Below are 24,142 nucleotides of genomic sequence, written 5' to 3' on the forward strand. Positions count from 1 at the left end.
AATGAGTGTTTTGCAAATTAAAAGTGTCCAGTGTTTTTTATCAAATACATGCACGGTGTTTTCGCCGTGTCAGCTTCTACCTCACCTAGATTTCTCGGCACCGATTGCTGTCTATGCCTTCTTGTTCGTCTTCTACGATCTCTTCAAGCTCCGTAACAGCTATTAACCTGTCTCTCTTGAGCTCTTACTACCTTGCCCACAAACCCAACTGCTTTATTTCCATGTAGATATATTAATTGTGTTACTTTACATTCTGTGAACTACTGAATCTAGCCAACTAAATGGAGAATGTGTTCGTGGGACATATATAATGCCCCGGCTTGCATATAACGTTATAAAAGGTCATTACTCCAGAACGGTAAAAGTGACGCCACCCAAATTCGCACTTGATCTGTTTTTTTTTTTTATAGTAATAAGCATATTGTATATACAATTAAGTTAGAGAACGGAAACTATTTGTTGGGACGTACGTATGTACGGACAGACAAGGGTAACACTCAGGTCTATCTGGTCTGATCGAGATCGGGCTGAGATCGAGTATAATTGATTTGGTCTAGCTAGTCGAGTAAAGATCGTGTATAGCGATCGTGAACTGGTCGGAATAATCGAATATGTATACAATTAATGGTCGGGTTGGAGTCGTGATGGAGTCATTTAAAAGGAGTTGTGAATTGTCGAGTTAAAGTCGTGTACAGTAGCGGTCAGGTAGAAGTCGTAAACAGGCCCGATCGAGAATTTGGTTACGCTTGGTCTTGCAAATTTGGACAATCGGGATCATCGAGTTGATCTGATCGGCAGTGTGAACCTAGCTTAAGCAACAACATCAAAATAACTGTATATGTTCGTGAGAGTCAGGCTCGATGATTTAATTGGCTATTCGAGTATTTCCACCGATTGTAAAATGAAAAGATTTTTGTGTACATTTTTTATAATCATAAAACGATGCAACCATGCATCCAATGTCGTCTGATAGGACTCAACACTGTTTTAGTATTTCGGCAGTTATAAAGCTTGGGTTGGTCCTCTTAGACTTGAATACGATCAAATATAAAAATTATTCATATACTAGTACATGTTAAATTATAAATATTTAAATGATTCATCAATACATATCATGACAGATCTGCCATCATCAGGGGACCAACTGTCAATTGTTTGTTTTTAAGTCTTGATCTAGTAAGCATGTCCCCTAGACTTTTGTGATTGCTCTACATAACTGTTGGTTCAACATTAAACACTTGCCCACATTCTTCGTCAGACTGCAATAAATGCTAATATTTTATGATACTTCTTTTACGAATACATGGGTTATATTTTGTTATAAAAAATAATGAATATATTCTTTTTTATCTAAGTTTTCGTGCTGCAATATTTCAGTAGAATCAATAAATAGAGCATATGTTATTATACTAGTTTCGTCGTTTTTGACGTTATCATAACCTCTCTCTAAAATTTGTTAGATTTGTATTAATTTGTTATGGTCACTTATTGTTTCTGTATCGACCGCTTCATCTTTAATACATCATTGGAATACATGCTGTGATAGACAGCTATTTCGATTCAGATTAATAGCATTTGTTTCTATTAAATGTATTTCAAGGTCAAGAATATGCCATATATTGTAAATCTTTGACTGAGTAGTTTGAGATTTCATGGTTAGACTTTATAATTAGTAAAGGATTGTCCAGACGAAAAAAATCTTTAACTTCATCTGATGCTCCGGCCATTACTAGTATATATTATAAATCCATCACCCTATATTTTCCATGTTTTTTTTATGTCGAAATGCAGAAACTATCTTTAAGTTATTCATTATTTCAAACATAAGTATGCCACAGATTTCCGGTTAAAAAATTGCCGCCAATTATCGTACCTAGTATTTTTTTTATATTTTCCAATCAAATTAAAACAAAAAGTAATCTATAATGAGTATCAGTCAACAGAAGTATTTTATTACATTGACCGTTGGGACATCGACTTTGAATATGTCAGTTTGGATTGCTCTATAAACAACTGTCATACAAGTTTGAGGTTTAGCTAGCTATAAAATCAGGTTTACCTCACTATTTTCCTCCGAAAATGCTTTTACCAAAATAGAGATATGACGGTTGTTTTTACTCGTTCCGTTTATTGATAATGTTTGATTTTGTAATTTTATATGGACCCCACCCCCATCCCTTCCCCAACCCCTTGCCCCTCCTTTTTGAAAAAAAAACTTTGGAGTCCTTTTTGTTATACTTTTCAGTGGCATAGGCTCCTTTAACTGCAACTAATAGAACAATTTTAGAAAGATTTGTAAATATTTGTGTGTATCAAACGAAACCGACAGGCTATTTGCTGTTGGTTTTAATTTCTCATTGATATTAATGAAAGTTGAAAGTACAGATCTGTTATACAGGTAGACTGATTTTTACGAAGCTCGGTAGGGATCTATGCAGACACAATATATAAATCTTTCGACAATACACAATATTTTGTGCGCTAATTATATATTTTGTGCGTTTAATATAAATTTATAGTGCGCACAAATAAATATTTTGATTGCTCGATATAAAATATTGTGGTATCAATTAATATTTTGTGCGCTAAATATGAATATATTTTACGCACAAATTCATATTTAGTTTGCATGTGGTAGTGCTGGCTCGTGTCTACAGTTCAGAGAGATTCATCAGTCATAATTATAGAGGATTTTTAAGGTTTTATTTTGAAAAAAGGTTAGAATGCAGCAAAATTATCACACTTCTCGCAAAGTATTAAATTTGCAGCCACGTCCGGTCAGAGTGGGAACATTAAATCCGATGCCTCGTGTAAAGAGAGTGCCAGGCTCTTTAAACGTTAAGAACCCTTGCAGCAACTCTTTTATGAGTCCGCAGGTGACCTGTTGCAAGACTAAATTTCTATTCCTATCTAATATACCCTCATTTCCCGTGGTTGTCTGAATTTCTCTGACCTAAATCCCGGACGCCTCTATTACAGAACCTACCTATTTCTTTTAGTTCTCGTCCTGAATATGCATGAAATATTTGCTACTGGACGCTAAGCAACCAACATTTGGAGTTATTGTCCTTATTATTTGTTTGCTTGCCTATTTATCTTGACAACTATAATAGATAAATACATGTAGATTTTTTACACATTTTTGCTATTTTGGAGAAAACTTTGGTGAATGAATTAAAACTTGAACTATCAAAAATTATCAGCAGAACAAAGAGATGGAATTTATATATTACTATATGGTGGTCATACACATGTAGGCTAATTGAAGATACACAAATACACAAATGTATGTCAAGATGAGCAACAGAGGCTCTTTAGAGCCTACAGTTTTTGTATAAATAATCAGTGTTTTATGAACCGCTTAACACAAATGCATGATGCAAACACACAGTCTTTTGTTTCACTTATTTCTGTCATTTTTCCATAACTACATGATACAGTCTAATACTTAGCATTGATACAAAGAACATCAAAAGAACACAAAAAGACTTCTTATGGATATGATTTTGGTATAAGGAGAAAAATAAAAGTAGATTTAAACCATTCAGATGTCCTTATTTCAAGTTTTAGGACAAGGAGAATAGCACTAAATGTTAGGTTGAAATATATAAATTTGAATACGATTATTTTAAAGACATTTCACGCACTACGCTTCGTTGAAAAAAAAAACTTTTAACCATATATAGATGGGTGCTTTTAACAAAATAAAAGTTCACAAAAGTCATGTTTATGACATATTAAAAACCAATAAATCTAAAGAAAACGGACATGTTATTTATGGTCCACTACAGAGTTAAATTAACTACAATTGAAATATATTTGGATTGAACCTTACTCGAACTCTATAAAGAGGATGATAAAATCTATTTTGAATAGGGGGGGGGGGGGGGGGGGCTTTGTAGATTCATGTAAACTTTCCTGGTATCTTATGCGCAATAAGAGTAAAAACGTATCTAATCTTAATAGAAAAATAGTTTCGGATTTTGTGCTCCGAAACTCTTCTAACGTTATACATGTAGAACTTGACATATTTGTATAGACGTCTGTCTTGTTGAAATCTTTTGCTGACTTCTAGATGTCTGGTCGTTTTTTTGTGTTCGATGATTACTGTATCATTGACGCATACACAAACCATGGTTATCACAATTTGAAAATTTTATTTCAATGTTTACTTTAGGAAAACGGACACTTACAAAAAATTGTCAAGAATTCCTTGATGGTGTGGCAATTGAAGACGAATAACTCTGAAACACCCTTAAACTTTACGCATTTCTTCGTGATGGTTATTAACAGCGCCACCTGTCAGAAATATACACCGTATGAAAAAATGTGTCAATACTTTGGATTAATTGATTACTTAATAAACTGTAGATCGAAAGTAACAGGTATATAAGACCCATACAGTAGCTATGGGACACAAAACAATCAACGCATTGTTGAATACTTCCAGTAATGTCAAATCCTTTTATGTAGTACAATGTAGTCCTTACGCATACGGAATTGTCAAAGAGAATTTCTGAATTTTCATGTTGGTCGCCATATTACCATACCAATGTACTAGGTCGTGCAATTTTCAGACTTTTCATTACGTCTTCACACAAAATATAATGGATGTGTACTAATAGATATTTTTTTTTTTTTTTTTTTTTTTTTTTTTTTTTTTTTTGGGAGGGGGGGGTGGGGGAGGGGGGTCTTTTTATCGTTAAATAACATTTACAATGTTAAAATCTCAACTATAAATGCTTTTATAGTTCTATTCTCCTTATTTCATTTATAATAATTAAACAAACAACAGTACTCGTGTTTTTTTTTTCTTTTGCTCTTTTCCTTTGGAATTGCCTCAGGGAATGTACACTTCGTTAGTGCAGTTTTTTTAGAACATATTCACATCTTCGAGTGATATAACAAAATAAGCCTTACTTTAAATGTTAACGGTTAACATGGTTAGTAAAAGAGATGTAAATCATTTGGTCATTTCAATTAATGGAATGAAAGAGCAATGGGTTAGTTTTGTGATAACAAAAAAGGATAAATTATTAGAAAATAGAGATTTCTTCTGCTTCAGGTACAGTTTAATCTTATATATATAGAATAACTTCATTTTAAAAAGCAGCACGATGTTATATAAATCAGCTTTTCTAAAATTGTATAATTTTTAATAATGAAAAAACTTCATCAATGAATTTTAATATACAATCGTTTCAACATCAGATGCTAGCTTTTTTATTGATTAATGTATTGTTTTTTATTTCAAAAACTTTCATTGATTTTTTATCAACAGTCATTTCCTAAAACAACATCGTTTCTTAAAACATTGATTTTAAGGTCTCGTAAAAAAATTAGATTAAATACTACATGAATTTTACCCTCACCTTTGCCCCCTTTTCTATTTTTTTAGGGGGGTCTTTTTACCATTAAATTACATTTACAATGTTAAAATCTCAACTTAAAATGCTTTTATAGTTCTATTCTCCCTATTTCATTTACAATAATTAGACAAACAACAATCATGACAATACTCGTTTTTTTTTTTTTTTTGCTCTTTTTCCTTTGGAATTGCTTCAGGGGATTGTACACTTCGTTAGTGCAGTTTTTAAGAGTTCACTTTCATAATTATTCTACAATGAAAAGTCATTCATGTATAGCATTTTTTATTATACCTCAGTATGTTTTTTCTATATAAAAAAAGAATGAAATATTTGTGCTATTTCATTCCACAGACTATTTGCCAGTCAATAGTTTCAAAGACTATTACCCCGGTCAATAGTTTTATAAACATATTTCCCGTACTTTTTCATACTAATTTTTCATTGGACAACAATGACGTCATTAACTATTCTGCTTGGATTTGTGCATTTGGAAACGTTAAACTCTGTAATATCATAAACGGTATAATCTGTATGTATATGTCATAATTTCAAATTCATAGAATACTTACCAGAAGCTATTAAAAAAAGAAAATCTACGAGACTTATTATAAGGATTTTAAGGACTAAAACATAACAAATGTATGGTATGGGTCTGTCGTCCTCTTCATAATCTTGGGTTGCTTTGATATACGGTAAAATATTTAGCTAGCGTTTATCATATGCACGGAAATTTTTACACAAGGATTCCTGGTCTTGAATACAGTAAATAATTATTGACAAATATCACACGGACAATAAAAAAACAAACCTGATAGTTCATCTTGTGCATGTTTATGTGACTATTTGTTTTTTTTTTCCAAGTGGTGTATGTAGTCTTTTTAGAAAATTGTTCTGTTCGGTATAATAAAACACTTAATGACTGGTTATGAGTGTAATAGCAAGTTTGTTGTCCCTTTGATACTAACTATTGCCCTCGGCTTTGCCTCGAGCAATAGTTGGTATCTCAGGGACAACAAACTTGCTATTACCCTCATACCCAGTCAATAGGTGTATAATAGTGCATGGAAAGCCATGTACTATAAAAATTAGAAGGGAAAATACTGATTTTCCATTGGACGAGAATGGGTGAGTATGTTCTAAAAAACGGAGAAAACATATCGTATCGTATGTTCTACTGTTCAGTCTTAATACCAAAAAAATACTTTTTATCAGTTCGTATATCGAAAACAAGAATAAACAATTGGCTTTAAACAAAATTTATTGTTTTGTACCAAAATATTATGTTGTGTAGAAATTTAATGTTGTACAAATTATAATTTGTCGAAATTTAATGTTGTACAAATTATAATTTGTAGAGAATTTTTGTACAAATTATCAGTGTCGTATTAACCGCTTAACACAAATGCATGATGCAATCACAGAGTCTTTTGTGTCGCATATTACTGTCATTTTTCCATGACTACATGATACATTATAATACTTAGCATTGATACAAGGAACATCAAAAGAACACAAAAAGACTTTTTATGGATATGATTTTGGTGTAAGGAGAGAAATGAAAGTAGAGTTTAAACCATTCAGATATCCTTATTTCAAGTTTTAGGACAAGGAGAATAGCACTAAATGTTACGTTGAAATATATAAATTTGAATAAAAGACATTAAGCTGATACATTTTAGAAGATAAACTTTTATCACTTGGTGCAAAAAGGGATGTGTCAAAAAAAATTATAACTTGTACAAAAACCATGTACAAATTATAATTTGTACAAACTTGCATCCGATACACATTAATTTGTAAATCCATTTACGATTATTTTAAAGACATTTCACGCACTACGCTTCGTTGATAAAAAACATTTAACCATATCTAGATGGGTGCTTTTAACAAAATTAAAGTTCACAAAAGTCATTTTTAGGACACATTAAAAACCAATAAATCTTAAAATAACGCACATGTTATTTATGGTCCGCTAGAGAGTTAGATTAACTACAATTGAAATATATTTGGATTGAACCTTACTCGAACTCTATAGAGGATGCTAAAATCTATTTTGAATAGGAGGGGAGGGGGCCTTGCAGATTCATGTAAACTTTAATTTCCTGGTATCTTATGCGCAATAAGAGTAAAAACGTATCTAATCTTAATAGAAAAATAGTTTCGGATTTTGTGCTCCGAAACTCTTCTAACGTTATACATGTAGAACTTGGCATATTTGTATAGACGTCTGTCTTGTTGAAATCTTTTGCTGACTTCTAGATGTCTAGGAGTTTTTTTATGTTCGATGATTGCTGTATCATTGACGCATACACACACCATGGTTATCACAATTTGAAAATTTTATTTCATTGTATACTTTAGGAAAACGGAAACTTATAAAAATTTGTGGAGAATTTCTTGATGGTGTGGCAATTGAAGACGAATAACTCTGAAACACACAACAAACTTTGCGCATTTCTTCGTGGTGGTTATTAACAGCGACACCTGTCAGAAATATACACTGTATGAAAAATGGTGTCAATATTTTGGATTAATAGATTACTTAATAAACTGTAGATCGAAAGTAACAGGTATATAAGACCCACACAGTAGCTTTGGGACACTTAAAAATCAACGTATTGTTGAATACTTCCAGTAATGGCAAGTCCTTTTATGTAGTACAACGTAGTCCTTACGCATACAGAATTGTCAAAGAGAATTTCTGAATTTTCATGTTGGTCCCCATATACACCATACCAATGTACTAGGTCGTGCATTTTCAGACTTTTCATTACGTCTTTACACTAAATATAATAGATGTGTACTAATAGATAGTCTGGGAGAACATGATTTATTCATTGATTGTGATTGGCTTTGAACTACTTTTCAGTAACTGCGAGTACTCTTATTTCAGTGCTTTATGTCTATTGTTTTAATGTTAGTGGATGTTGTGGCTCGTATCGATCTTTTGAGTTAAGCCAATTGCAACTGATTTTCACAGTTTGTTCATACGTTGTGCTATTACACGACTGTCCAAGATTAGTGAAGCGTTGAACGCCCAAAAACATGTTTAACCCCGCAACATTCTTTATGTGCTTGTTCCAAGTCAGAACTTGTAGTACAGTGGTTGCAGTTTGTTCAGGTTTGTAATATTTGTATTTTATAAATTATTTTGTTTTAAATTAGGCCGTTAACTTTCTCATTTGATTTGTTTCACTTTTTTTCTTGTTAGGCCCTTTTATAGCCGATAATACGATATACTTGTAGGGTTTTCTCATTGTTGAATGTCGTACGGTAGCCTATAAAAGTATAAATGCTTATATCCATGCACTTTATTTTGCCTCTAGATCTGGTGGATAGTTGTTTCATTTGGAATCGTATCTCCTCATTTTTTATTTTGAAAACATTGATATGCATCTCCAAACGATGGAAAAAACGGTTTGGAACAGTTGCGCGGAAATTTTCACCTCTTATATATATAGATTTGAGGCGATGGATATAATGAAATGTAAAAGGATATTGAAAATGTTAATAATATATTTATATGGCATAGAGAAAACACACTAAACATATTTTTGTCGAGTGTGCAAGACCAGACTCAAGCTAGCGAACAGTAAGACAAACGCGCCAAAGTGATCATACCTAAAAGCCGAAGATTTAGATTACCACGTGTAAAGAAATCGTTTTTTTAGTTTTCTTGCCAAAGGTTGGTTGATATCGCCAAGTACTCTGGATCCTTCACCAATAAAAATGGCCACCATGTTATAGCCATATTGCTGAAAGTGACGTTCAACACTGACAATCAATCAATCAGATCTTTAATAATGCTTCATTTATAATGTTGAAAATGCTACGAATTTCTCTTAGCTAGCTTTGCAATTAAATTCAAACCGCCGAAAAGCTCCCTCACTCGTAATGACAATAGAGGCGGAGCTAAAAAAATGTTTTATAAGATTTCTTATCTTCATTGATCAATAAAATAAACCGATTAACCAAGAATTTGTATAAATTATAATATGATATGTAATATTTTATATGATATGAAACTGTTGTTTATACATGTACAATATTCAGCCATGTTAACAATCCATTTTACTGCAATCTTTCTTTTAATTCATTGACTAACGCGTCTTTCAAATTGTCTGTCCTTTCCTTATTCTGGTTGTTACTTTCGTCGCTATCGTCAAATCTTACACGGCTATTCTCCTTATTTTCTTCTGATACCGTTCGTTTTCTAAGTGGTTTGCTGTATAAATCCTCTATACGAAAGTCGGTCGAAAATTGTTCATCCTGCTTCAACGCATATTGATGTCCATTATCGGAGCTTTTTTCATTGGATAATGTACCGTTTAACATATTTATATTTTCCTTCCCTGTATAAAATGTGAAATCTTTGTTGATATTTTGCCACCGTGGTACGCCGTCACTGATTGATCTTTGTAAACAGAAATGATAGTTCTTATCAAACAGAGTTGTGATATTATTGTCTCTGTGGATTCGTTCGTTTTCGTTGTTGTTCATCTTTTGGTATTTCTTTCTGTCTAAGTATGATTCTTCGGTCAAAATACTATTAATCTTTAAAATAAACGTATACAATAAATAATTCATAAATCTTTCATAAAATGTGCAGAACAACTACGGATCACTTTTTTTTAACTGAGTGTATTATCAAAGAATATGATTTACCAAACATGGAGTGTTTCTTCGAGAGATACCGTAAACCAACTTATTTCCCTTGTTATTTCATCCCCTTCAAGTCCTTTCTAGCAGATTTCATTATCTCTATTTTCTAACTTTGAAAAAATAATCAAATGAAGATTCAAGTTTGACATAACCGTGTCGACTTATTCTTGCCATTTTTTTTTAACTTTTTAACTTTCTTTATCTATTTTGCCCATTATTCTCTATATTTTTATATTTTAGCGCTCCATTATTCTCTATTCTTAATTTCTGTTTTGCCTTTTCGTCTCTATTCTATATATTGTTTGTCCTTTATTCTGCATATTTTGCCTATTGTTCTCTATTATGTAAATCCCATTCAGACCCTCATATATAAATGTTCTTGTTATTTTGAGATTTTGGTATTGCTGGTTGATCTTTGATTGCAGTTGTTAATTTCACGCAGACTATTTATTAGGTCCTGATAGTGTTAGAGCTTTGGCATATTGTATAGGTACCTACATTGAAGACTCTATGTTGAGTTAAGGATGTTCGCTCCTCTGTTTCAAAATAACAAGCTTTTTAAAAGACTGTTATAAATTGATAGTATATAAATAAAGAAACTAAAAAAGCAGAAAAAAATGTAGGGTCTGTGTGCTCATTTTCGAGATGTATGCCATTGAAAATTTGGCGGGAAATGCTTCTCTCTAGACTTTTCATACATTTAACTTTGTCATCCTTTTTCTTTTAAAACCTATGAAAAAATAACAAAGATTTTATAGGTTTTCAAATATTTCAAGGTATATGTAATAAAATTGTAAACAGAAAAGTAGGGATAAGCGGGCAAAATTGTTTAATGGCACTACATGGATAAAACCAGAGGATTCAGAATATCTGGCAAAAATTCAAAAACAAGAGGAGCGAACATCCTTAAAGAAATCTTTTTGTAAATAAAACAATTTCTTTGTGTCATACATATAGCTATATTGTCTCATTGGTGTATTATGTTTGTTTTTTTTTTTTTATCCCAAATGAATTCGAACATTTGTCTTCGTCGTTGGAAAAATAAGATCGTTCGTTGAATAATAGAGAATAGCATACCATGTCTTTTAAAATGTGAACTTTATATCAACCCGATTTGACTTGGGGAATGATACGGTGTCTGATATTGATAAAGTAATATCATATAATATAATTTATTGTATACTGTAAACAGATAGTTTACGTGACATGAATTAATATATATTTTGGGATTTGAAAAAGCCTGTGCATCCATGACTATATATATAAAAGTCTAAATTGAAAACAACGTTCAAACCTATGATTGCGTTGGATAAAAACCGCAATTTTTATACGTGTGCATGTAAAACAAATTTCTTGGTAGAGGGGTCTAAATACAGCACAAACAACAATTTCCAAAAGACCAAAAAAAGTGAAAAAGTCTATTGTAACAAAACGCATTTGACTAACAGGTCGAACAACTGATGTTCTTAAACCCTGCTGACTGCCATTGGCGATTGCCAAATAAATTGATCACCAGATCTAACGAAATGGATCTTAATATATAATCACGAATGGCTGCATCAGAACGATTGCCGTTGATTGTATTACATACAAAATATACTTGAATTTACTACGAATAATATAAACGGTACCAATGTTAATGCACTAGATGAGCATTTCGACAATTAATATATCTTCAGTGATAATTGAGGTCCAAATATTGGAAAATCCAAAAACTAATACAAACGTTGAAGAAGTGTATAATTAACATTAACATACATGTACCTAACTTCTTTTACTGTATGTGTTTAATATTTTGAAGTCATACATGTCACGTATATGATAATTGGCGATACAATGTTCTATTAACGAAAGTCTGGATGGGGTTTTCAGAATAGAGAAAAATGGACAAAGAGTACAAAATAAAAGACATAAATAAAAGAAGAAAAATAGATAAAAAAAAAATTAAATACGTAATAGAGAATAATTTGGTACTTAATATAAAGAATAGAGAAAAATGGTCTAAAAATTTAAACAACACAGAAATAAAGGACTTAAATCCAGACCCACTTTAATCATGTTACACTGTTTAAAGACCTACCGAGGATTTACTCGTTACGATAGTTTTTAGTGTTGATGATTTCCTTTGTTTACTTTCCTGGCTAAGTGACTCGTTTAATATTTTTGTCATGCTTCTTCTTTGGGATCTTCGCTCAAATGCATTTTTCACCTATAGAAAGCAATAAAATATCAAATGAATTCAGCGATATACAGTGTGAAAATTTGGCGTTTCCCCAATATATTCGAACTGCTTTTATTAAAAACGTATTAATATTTGTTGACAAATCTGTTCTTAACAATGAAAATCGGAATGTATATCTGAAAATAAACACCCGTAAAAGATAAAAGTACGCTAGAAGCACGTTTCATTTACATATTAGTTAGAAAAGCAATATGATAGAAGAGTATGAACACGGAAAAGTCCGAAAGGAGTGTGCCCATTTATATTTTGATTGCCTTTTACTGTGGACTCGTTTATTTTCGTTCATTGAGGCAAAATTTGATTTCGTGATTCTGCCAAAATCTGCATTCAAGCCTATAGAAAATTTGTACTTCGTTGAACATTTAAATTCGTGGTCCGCCTTAACCCACGAAATCCACGAAAATTGGTATCCCGCGAATAATGATGAATCAACAGTAAAACAGTTGTGTTTATTTGGTTGTTTGATGAGTGTTTCGCTTACAGCAACAAATATTACTACAGACGATAAAATGTTAATGGTTTATAAATATAACCTGCCTTCTACTCTACCAAAGCTTTGAATCGACAAACACAATGCGTTGGATACATTATTTTTACTATTAACCGACCATTTTTTGCATCTCTATCAAAACTGCTTGGGTTGCATATAGATATCACATGTTTTGTTGACATTGTCGGATTTGAAATTTTAAAACAAACGTGACAGCTCTTGTGCCTAGCACGAAAATACGAGTGCAGCATGGAACATTTGTTGTTAAAAAGCGTGTTTTATAAAATAGAAAAAAAAGGAAAAAGGAACTGATACTTACATCTGTGTTTAACAAACAGTGGAAAATAAAGAAGAAAACACCCTGAAATAACAAATAAATATATTTATTTATTGCTTGACTGTTGGTGTTTATCGCAACTTCCAGCACTATTGGTTATATGTCGTGGCGCCGAGACATGACGTCTATATGAGAAATCATAGAAAACATAGAGCAGTTACAAACAGATTTCAAATTGAATTTTTAGTTTAGAAAATAAAACCGAAATAAAACAAGGAGCTGCCGATAACATCTCATACTATTCTCGAATCCCCTGTCTTGTGTCGCAATGAAGAAATTTAAAGTGACAAAATTAATATTCAAAACACTGATTATAGTGTCATATGGACCATAGTGAGAAATTAAAAATAACTTAACACCCAGTCTACCATAAAACCATGCAAAACAGTCCACAAGGGGGTCATCAGATTTGATTGAAACTTTGTGTGCTTAAACAACATTATGAAAGAAGTCCATAAAACAAATATTTCAGCTGGTTCCCATGCCTTTCATTTAGGAGATGCTGTAATGTACCGGGAACCAGTTTCCCCATGTTGGAGGCAGTATTTTTTCTATGAAAATGACCAATTTCAACACCCTGAAACTTATGAATGCAGAAAACAACGAGATAAAGAACGATGATTTATTGAATAATAAAGTATTGAAGCTTTAATAACTCATCAGCACTTGAAGTTACTAGAAACAGTTTGTGAATTATTCCCAGGGAGATAATCCAGTAAAAAATTATTTTCAGAAAATCATAAAAAGTACGTATTTTTAAAATTATCTAGCCTTTGGTCCATTAGAAATACAAAAGCAACTCCCTATGTTTTATCAATTGGAATACTTAATTATGCATTTTAGCTAGTAAACTTGCAGGGGTCTCATTGAAGTACATTCTAAAATTCAACTCTAAAAAATGCCTAAATTTATATTTTCTCTCAATAAATCAACGAATTTAAGAAAGGTATTCTGTAGATAATTTTGGAAATGTAAGTGTTTCTATTTCAAAAGCACTACAGCTTTTAACAAAATAAGTCAAAGTAACGATGACCATAGTTCAATTACAATTCATGATGCCATAAATATTGAATTTCTATGCTACAAATGGAGATAATCCAGTAAAAGTGCAGTTTAAAAAATCTTAAAATCACATTTTTTTAAATTTACTAGCTCTCTGTCCATTAAAATATAAACTAATCTCTATTTGGTTATTTTAAGTGACATAGTTAAGAACGCATTTTAGCATATACGATTGGTTGATTCTTGTTTTAGTACTTTTTAGAATTTTCCTTTAATAATGTCCAAATTTACAATTTCTCTTACAGAATCAATGAATTTTAAATATCAATCTGTGGATAATTTTGGAAATACACCTAAATTTTACTTTTTAAAAACCTACGGAAGCGTATTAGGGCCATCCTTTTTTATTTAGTTTTTTCAAATTGTCGACTTTAATCTTGGAATTATCAACTTTAATCTTGGAATTTCCAGTTTTAATCTTGGAATTATCAACTTTGACCTTGGAATTATCTATTTTAATCTTGGAATTTCCAACTTTAATCTTGGAATTATCAACTTTAATCTTGGAATTATCAACATTAAACTTGGAAATTCCAACTTTAATGCTGATAATTCCAAGATTAAAGTTGATAATTCCAAGATTAAAGTTGATTTTTTTTGGTAGTGGTGTGCTATGTTTGTCTAAAACAATGTACCCATTTTTATATAATATTAACTAATATTTGGTACCTTTATTTATGTATAAAAATTGTGACCCGCCATGACATTTCCAGGCTTATGGAGGTAGAATGTCATTGTTAGAAATTATAAACATGATAAATATCGAGATTCAATGGAATACGTACAAAAAGGTATTTGTGAAGAAGAGATAAACACTTTCCTTGGCTTCTTTTTTGCGGACGCCGAACTATACATCATATATAAGTTTTGAAGAAGTTTTACTTTATCGTTTGAAGTGAAAAATATTTGAATCTACATTTTAAATAGATACAAACAAAAATATTCTCTTCTCTATAGATTTTCTTTCTTAAATGGAGTCTGAAATTTATCCATAATAAATGCAGCGTATCAAATGCATATAAGAGAACACCTACTTATAAACTGTTACGCGTCGCATACTATGTATAGAGACATGCATGATAAATCTAAATTAAAAGACAAATTTAAAGAAAGGAATTCTTAAAGCTTACTTTGACAAATTTTAAACTAACTTCATTTCAACAAGTTTAAATTACATGTTCTAAAACAGAGCTAAGAATTGTTTGTATTGTAGTAAATTTAATTCTTTCAATTTTATTCAAATACGCTATTGAACATTACTAAGCGCCAATAAATACAATGATTTTGTATTTTATAAATTAGTGCCTTCAATAAATAAAAGTCGTCATAGAACAGTCTCATTTTCATACCGGTATTCGAAATGACTCGTTTCATTGCTATTACAACAAATATGTCATAATAACATGACAGAGAGTTTTGTTTCGAATATTCTAGATAAATATACAAAAAGCAAATTTTAGACAATGTACCCTCTTTAGCCTAGAAGTGGCTAGTCACATATAGTTAACGGCGTTTTTCTCACAATGACGTTCTACCTCCATAAGCCTGGATATGTCATGGCTAGTCACATATGTAAATATATACAAAGAATGACCTTTACTTGTGTACAATATTTTAATGTAAATATAAAGTCCCTGATTGATTCAAATACCACAATTGGCCATTAATATAAGATTTCCAATAACATATTTATAAAAGATATGTAGAACATACCCCAAATCAATATAAAATTATGAAAGAACCATATGCATATCAATATAGAATGTCATTAAAAAGTATCGTCATAAATATAAAATCTCGCAAAATTATGGCCAATATTTTAGGCATATCCACGTTTACCCATTATTGGGAAGTTACAGCCATAAATATTGATTTTCTATTGTACAAAGGGAAATAATTCAGTAAAAAATGCATTTTCTAAAATCTTTAAAAAAGTATCTATTTTTTCTTCAAATTAAGCATTCTGCTCTTGATACATTATAAGTGTTTCGATATTTCTTTTCTTTTCATAAAGTAAAATATAAAACAAAGCATACCAAGGTGTAAAAAGTGAATGTTTAGACCAAAAAACTGATTGTGATTTTTTTCTATGATTCTGTTTAACATGTCAAAATTTGCAATTTCTGAAAAAAATTTAAAAATCAATCTGTATATCCATAATGTTTTAACGTGGTTTTTTTTAAAGAGCAATAATCTAACAAGGTGTAGATAGCTAACAAATTACAGTCACCATAACATTGATTTTTATATAACCAAGGGGATATTACAAAGAAATCTAATTATAGAAGCAGGCTTCTAAAATAATTTGTGCTGTCATATTTTTACGTTATGTCATTTAAGGGAAAAAACTCTAACACAAGCTCGTCTGACAGTATTGACGTAAACAGATGGTAGGGAAATCTCAACATTTTGAAAATTCCTGCCCCTGTCAGATTTTCTCTATCTTTAGCAGTTTTCAAGATAATAGAAAATATTTGCATTTGACCCAGTAAGTCCTATTTTTAGCCTTGTCGGCCATGTTGGTTAGAAAAAAGGGGGTGGTCATTGTACACAATTTCTAAAACTCTATACTCAATGGTGATTGTGGCTAAGACTGATTAAATTTAGCCCAATAGTTTCAGAGGAGAAGATTTTTGTAAAATTCAACAGACGACCACAACGGACGACTGACGCCAATTGATGGGAAAAGCTCGCACTAGCCCTTTGTTCTTAAATTGTACTTTAAAAATTATTTCAGAGACTGTATTTAAATAGCCGGGCAATCTGTTCCTTTAGGTAAAAAGCTGAGGTTTACAAAAATAACTAGGGTAAACTTAACAATCCTTTAAATAAACTTATTCAAAAAGGTTACCTATTCAACACTGTAATTAAAACTTTGAATATTGTTTTTATTGGTGTAAATATTGATTTTGTTATCAGTAAATTAAAACCATACTAAATATTACACATATGTACTTTCACGGTACTACAATGCAATCTGTCGATACTTATAGTTTGGCATTTCACAAGGTCATGTTTTTCTCTGACTGTTTATGACGTCTTTACACTAAATCCATTGGATGTTGGATGTGTACTGAGCGCTATTTTAGTCTTAGATACATGATTTTTTTCATTAGTTGTTATTGGCTTTGAACTAGCTGTCAGTAACTGCGAGTACTGTCGTTTTGTTTTTGGGATGTATAAGTACCTGTCCACGTCTACTTTGTGTTTTTGTTAGATGTATTTCTATATTATCCATTTTATGAGTTAAGCCTTTTTCAACTGATTTTTATAGTTTGATCTTATGTTGTACTGTTACACCACTGCCCAAGGTTAGGGGGAGGGTTGGGCGCTCACAAACATGTTTAACGCCGCCACATTCTTTATGTGCCTGTCCCAAGGCAGTAACCTGTAGTTCAGGGGTTGTCGTTGGTTCATGTCTGTCATATTTGTTTTTCGTAAACTGTTTTGTTATAAGTTAGGCCGTAAGTTTTTTCAATTAAAATTATTTCATATTTTACCACATCTCCTTATTTTATATAGACATGATTCTTAGACTGTCAAAATGTAGTCCAACTTAAGAATTCAACTGCCAGACTTGAAAGTACAGTTCATGCTGAATCCAAGGACTAAACACTCAAGAAAATCATTTTACTACCAAATTTTGATGCAACAGATGCATGTCATGATACATTACCAGACTCAAGCTAGCGAACAATTAGCCAGCGAACAATAAGATGCATCAAACTAGCGAACAATAAGCCAGAGAACAATAAGAAAACGCGCCAACTTGATCATGCCTGAAAACCGAAGACTGGCAATTACACGAAACGCCCTTTGAAATCTGATGACAATCATCTTCAGTAGGAAGACGAAATGCAATTCCATTTTAACACAGACAAAGTTAATTAGTTATTCGTGTATTTTTAAAATACAACTTTTGTTTAAGCCGGGCATCTAAAATTCCTTTTAGCAAATACTTTCTCTTTTTAGTGTTCTCTGATTACAGATTGGTTTGTTGTTTTTATAATAATGACAAAATTAGTAAAAATAGTTCAAACTAAACTAGTTTAAATATACAATTAAATATTTTAGCTCGTATATATATATGCGTTTGAAAAGAAAAGAAAAAAAAACCCGACTGATTTTGGAACGTCAAGTATTTTTTGTTAGATTTTCTGTAGAAAGAAAAGCTGATAACTATTATATGCAGTTTTCTTCGTTTGTCAAAGAACTTGTACATTTTTCTAATTATTCAAAAGTATGTCGTCACATTGGTAATTTATTTATTATATTTCGATAGGAAGAGTTATTAGTGTAAGAGTGACTAACAAATAGATTGAGAAACCAATTGACATAAAGATTTTGGTTAATCTAAACGACAAATGTTTTTGAATCCAAGATTATTTAAAATCTGGACCCAACACCCTCCCTTCTATAAATCATAAAAAAAGTCCCAACGGCAAAGCTTTTGTCCACACTAGGTGCAAATGATAGGCAACTGCCTAAGCTTGCCTGGACCCAAAGACCCATTTGGGTAAAGTGACGGAACTTTTTTAATTGAGGTCCAAAAGTGGGGTACGGTGACCCAACTCCTCCCTTTCTTAATTCGTAAAAAGTTCATACGGCATAGCTTTTGTCCACACTCAGTCGGTTTTTTTTTCTTTTCTTTTCAAACGCATATCTGAGCTAGAAGATATAATTGTATCTTTAAACTATTTTTATTAATTTTGTCCATTATTATAAAGACAACAAACCCATCTCTAATCAGAGAACACTAGAAAAGAGAAAGGATTAGCTAAAAGGAATTTTAGATTCCCGGCTTAAAAAAAAGTTGTATTAAATACACGAATAACTAATTAACTTTGTCTGTGTTAAAATGGAATTGCATTTCGTCTTTCTACTGGAAAAGATTTTCATCATATTTCAAAGGACGTTTCGTGTTATTGCATGTCTTGGGTTTTTGGGCATGATCAGGTTGACATGTTTTCTTATTGTTCGCTGGCTTATTGTTCGCTAGCTTGATGCATCTTATTGTTCGCTGGCTTAATATTCGCTAGCTTGATGCATCTTATTGTTCGCTGGCTTATTGTTCGCTTGCTTGAGTTTGGTTGATACATTCACCAATATTTCTGATATATAAACACATATATTAGACAGAAGACGAAGCAATAATTTCTCGTTCTTATGTCCTCAACTGATCCTGAGTTCAATATATTCAATATTTGACAGTAGTACTTCAATGAAGTCTGAATCATGTTCGACATCTGCTTCATCAGTTGTTTCCACTTTATTGGAATTGTCCACCAATTCATTTGTTTTCTTTAAAGTAAAGTTTCCAAATAAGCTTCTGATCTAATTTAATGATAACCATTCTTTTGATGGAAACTTTTTATATGGAGTTGTTTTTAGGGCGATCGCAAATGCCTTCATAACGAGGTCTTTTTCAAGTTGTTTTTCTCCTTGCTCAAAAAAGCATACAATATAAATATAAAAAGATGTGGTATTATAATAACGTCTCTAAAATTTGGGGAAATTTTACAACTTTCTTGGACCTTTTCAAAACCCAGCCTTTATTTATCAAATCTTCATTGTTTTCTTAGTTTATTTGGGAAATCTAACAAGCTGACGTTTACATGTACAATGTATGTCGAAACTTTCTGATCGAAACTTTCAAAATATATTTCTGTAAATTTAAAAATTATTGCAATTTGAATAACACAACAGATTTTCAATGTTACCTGCTACTAAATTTTTGTACAAGGCTCATTTTCAAACTTGACCTGTTGTCTGTAGAAAGCTAACGTTTACATGTACAATGTATGTCGAAACTTTCTGATCGAAACTTTCAAAATATATTTCTGTAAATTTTAAAATTATTGCAACTTGAATAACACAACAGATTTTCAATGTTACCCGTCTACTAAATTTTTGTACAAGGCTCATTTTCAAACTTGACCTGTTGTCTGTAGAAAGCTACTGCATAAATTTTATCCAAATTAGATAACGATTAATTATGCTAGAAAGTTTACAATCCGGACCGATACTCGGACGGACAGACGAACGAACAGCATTCATATATTCCCGGCCGCAATGTGATGCTGAGGGGGACAACAAGAACAGATATGGGGTATATGTCAAAGAGACAATATTTCATCTCAGAAGTTAACTAACCAAAAATGTACACCCAGAGGTCGCCACACGATCTACAACACATAGTTACCCATATAAGGCCAGACTGTGACATGACCTAAGTTACATTTCATGTTTTGTACAATATTCAATATAATTTAAATTTGCTTTAATTAATCTCACATTTTTGACAGTCACCATGAATATGCAATAATATTCACAGTATTTCAAATTTTTCTGCATAAAGTCAGAATTCTACCAAATTGTCTTTGAATTTAATTACAACTAGGTAGAACCGTTTTAGTGAATTAAAACTAATGTCTCCCCTGTAGAAATCATTCTGGTGAAAAAGAGATTGTCATTGCCAGGAAGAATATATGGTTAATGCATGGAAATATGTACTGTTTTCCATATATTTACCAATTTATGAAACGAGGGGGTAGGGCATGAGGGACACAATATATGTTACACTTAATTGGTCTAGTCATGATATATTTATTTGAGTACATGGTTTATGGGTGGGTATCTGAACAGATATATAAGGGGCACGAACCACAGCAAAAACATATATGGTGTACTCAAAGGTGTTGTCTTGCTGATTGAGAACATATATATGATTTAGAGGTAGGGATATGAACATATTTCAAGCTATTTTACCCTCAATGGTATGTAGGGGGCAGGGTATGTCCCTCATGATGAACTAGAAAGGCAATTAAGATTAAATATGGGTTAAGGATGGAGTTCTGAATCCTTTTTTTAGATAAATCTAAATAACATCATTATTTTATGAGGGACGAGGCATGCCCCCAGGGACAAACCCTTAGCTGCACTAAAAAAGGTCTTGCACGTTCTGTGGCCTATCAATTGCTTACTACCACTTCATTTTAACTGACGTGGATAGTTGTCACATAAGCAATCAGTCCACATCTATTCATTTTCATATTGACATGGCAAGAAAGAATATGTTTGGTTTTAGGGTGACATATGAAATTAAATATTTGGCTTGACTTTTGATTTGACCTTGAAGGTCAAAGATCAAGGTCATCATCCATGGTACGTGACACATGATATTGAGGTGCTGTACTTCTGTGTAAAGTATGAAAAGACTTTGTTAAGGGAGAGGAAAAGGTGTGCTCCAGATAAGAAAATGTAAAAAAATCAAGTATTTTGACCTTGAGGTCAAAGGTCAAGGTCATTTGACGGTTTTAATTTTTATGAGATACACTGTCTTATTGTAATATACCTTCATGCCAAATATCATAAGCCAGTGTCAAAAGATAAATAAGTTTTCATGATTAAATACACGGATTATTGTGAAAAATATGTGAAAATTACTCATTGTTATTCCGTTGCCATGGTAACGATGTAAGAGACCCCAGCTCAAAATTCATAAAACTTGTAGCACACATGTAAACCTTTATAGAAATATTTAAAACATTAAAAAATGCATTGTACTTTACAAGATTTCCTGTCTTTTTGTTGACCTTTTTAGGAAGTATCAAAAAAATGTTCAAAATGCCCTTTTTAGACTTGTCAGCCCCAAAATATAGCTATATATATACTCAAGCAAAAACATTTTGTCAAGGACGAATGATGCTTGTTATAAAAATCAATTCAAATATCAGCTAAACATAACCAAATCTGGCATATTCAGAGTAACAAAATTGTGACATTTTTGTGGAAATTTTGGGAAATTAAGCCTTTTCCAATATTTGGCGCTGCAAAATCTATAATAAGCCTTAAATCAAATTTTAAAGCTAGTATTTTTTTTCTCTTGACTATCATAACATATATCCAAAATTTCATTACATTTGGGTGACATGTCATGTGGACCCACTTATAAGCCTTTTGCATGGTTCTATCAAAGACTGGGTGTTAAGAAACGTGCACAATTTAACTATCAAATTTAAATGATTAAGTGATTCAAACATAGAACTTATGTTAAAATTTCATAGGTTCTTCTTTCGCGCTTGCTGGAATAAGTTTTGAGTTATGACTTAAGTCTTTTTTTTTTCCTTTACTATACTATTAACATCAGCAACATTGTAAGTTTTTTGGTCACTTCTTTATCTGAGATTCTTAGATTACAAAAAAACATCTGAAACTATATCGTGTGTCATTGTTCGTATCTTTCATTTGTCATCAATATTGTCTATATATAGGAAGTACATGCTTTTTCACATCAATACTTTACGATGCCGAATGTTTTGTTTATAGACACTTTGGAGCTTACAGCTTATGCAATGGATAAGACACTGATAAATTTTAGAAGACTGAATATGTTTATCATTTCTGTTAATTACATCTCAGAGTGTAGTTTCATGGTCATATACTTTATTTTCTGATTAACATGCCTAAATTTATATTTGTGGAACAATAAAAGATATTTATTTCCCTTGCGGATTAAAACCGGAAAATAAGATGTTAAAATGCTATGATCGCATTTTGTTTAAAATCATTAACATGTTAATCTAATGTAAAATATAAATGATTTCCGTAATAGTTATCCCATGAGGACGCGGTGTGTCAGTGTAAGATCACCCCGATGGCCGGAGGCCAGAGGGTGATCTTACTCTGACACACCAAGTCAGAATGGGATAACTATTTTACATCCCAGCTGTTCTAGATTAGATAAAATAACCATTAACGCTTAATTAATACTAAATAGTATATTCCCTTTATGAGCCCCGAACACAATGTTTAAATATGTTAAATTAACAGAGAGTTTTTATCCAATCGTCCTGGTGTAGGGGTTTGACTCGTTGGTCTATAAGCTAAAGGTCTTGAGTTCAATACCCAGCATAGACACTGGATTTTTTCAACACAAATCTGTAAGATTTATATATTGTGGATTTGACATTCCCGCCAAAATGTTACAGAACAAAGGAAAGCATGCAGAACAAAGAAACTCAAGCCAGGTTGATCCGGCTCAGATCACCCCTGGTAGAACAAAGGAGCTTGAATGTAATCATTTAAATTCACTTTAAATGTGTCCAACGAAACGTGAATTTGTCAGGGATTAAAAAGCTGCATACTAATTTCCTCTAAGGAATAAGGATTACGGAGATCTGTGATTCTTTACTGAAAAAAAACATGAATTTATAATGCATGTCTTTCGGTTGTATGGTAAAACACATCAATTTTCGTGGATTTTTTTGTCTTATAAAATAGCATTTCCTGGTATTTTTTAAATGACATTTTGAATAGCAAACACTTTTGACTTACAACGTGAACATGGTTTAGGGAAACACATTTGTGTAAATTAACAAGAATAACAAGGCCGACTAGTTTAAATTTGGAACAATTTTTAAATACGGAAAATTCATAAGAAATGGATGATGAAAACTATCCAAACTTAAGAGTGTTAGCCATGCGCGCTAGATTATCTTTGGAATAATTATTTGGAAACATAATTGAAAATTTAAACTGTGTTTGCTAAATTTTGTATCAAAAGACATCATTAGCATACATGTGTGCATGAATTAATCTTTATCTGATAGACAATATTCAGAATACTTCCAAAAATAATTTATTTGTGGAAATTAAGTTAAGATGGTCCTTGTACTAACTCAAAATGTACTAAATTTGAAGTGTGTATCCATGAAGTATAGGTATTAAAAATTTGACCAAATGTGCAGAAATACATATACACTAAAGTGCTGTTAAAAGATTACAGTACTTCATATGAACTTTAGTAAAGATTAAAGGACTTTAAAATGGCTCTGCTGTAAAATAAGTTCATAGGACATTGGCCCTATCACTTTTCTTTTTGATTCGACAAGTTTGATTATATTAGTTTATTTCATTATAAAAAAAAACATAATAATTCTTTTATTGTGTCTTTTAGTATTCATCTAGTACAATCCAGG

General features: G+C 31.7%; 1 protein-coding gene across 1 annotated transcript in view; it reads right to left on the reverse strand.

Annotated features, from left to right (window-relative positions):
* Positions 1–9,167: 9,167 nt before the first annotated feature.
* The window catches only part of LOC127715896 (adhesion G-protein coupled receptor D1-like), a 33,690-nt gene continuing 18,715 nt past the window's right edge, over positions 9,168–24,142 (reverse strand). Inside the window, exons 17-19 of the mRNA XM_052222013.1 lie at positions 13,083–13,124; positions 12,112–12,240; positions 9,168–9,923 (exon numbers count right to left, since the gene is read on the reverse strand). Coding sequence (XP_052077973.1) covers positions 9,441–9,923; positions 12,112–12,240; positions 13,083–13,124 — 654 coding nt within the window. The 3' untranslated portion in view covers positions 9,168–9,440. The remainder of the gene's footprint in view (positions 9,924–12,111; positions 12,241–13,082; positions 13,125–24,142) is intronic.

The sequence above is a fragment of the Mytilus californianus genome, unplaced genomic scaffold, assembly GCF_021869535.1.
Source record: "Mytilus californianus isolate M0D057914Y unplaced genomic scaffold, xbMytCali1.0.p SCAF_9, whole genome shotgun sequence".
Taxonomy (NCBI): domain Eukaryota; kingdom Metazoa; phylum Mollusca; class Bivalvia; order Mytilida; family Mytilidae; genus Mytilus; species Mytilus californianus.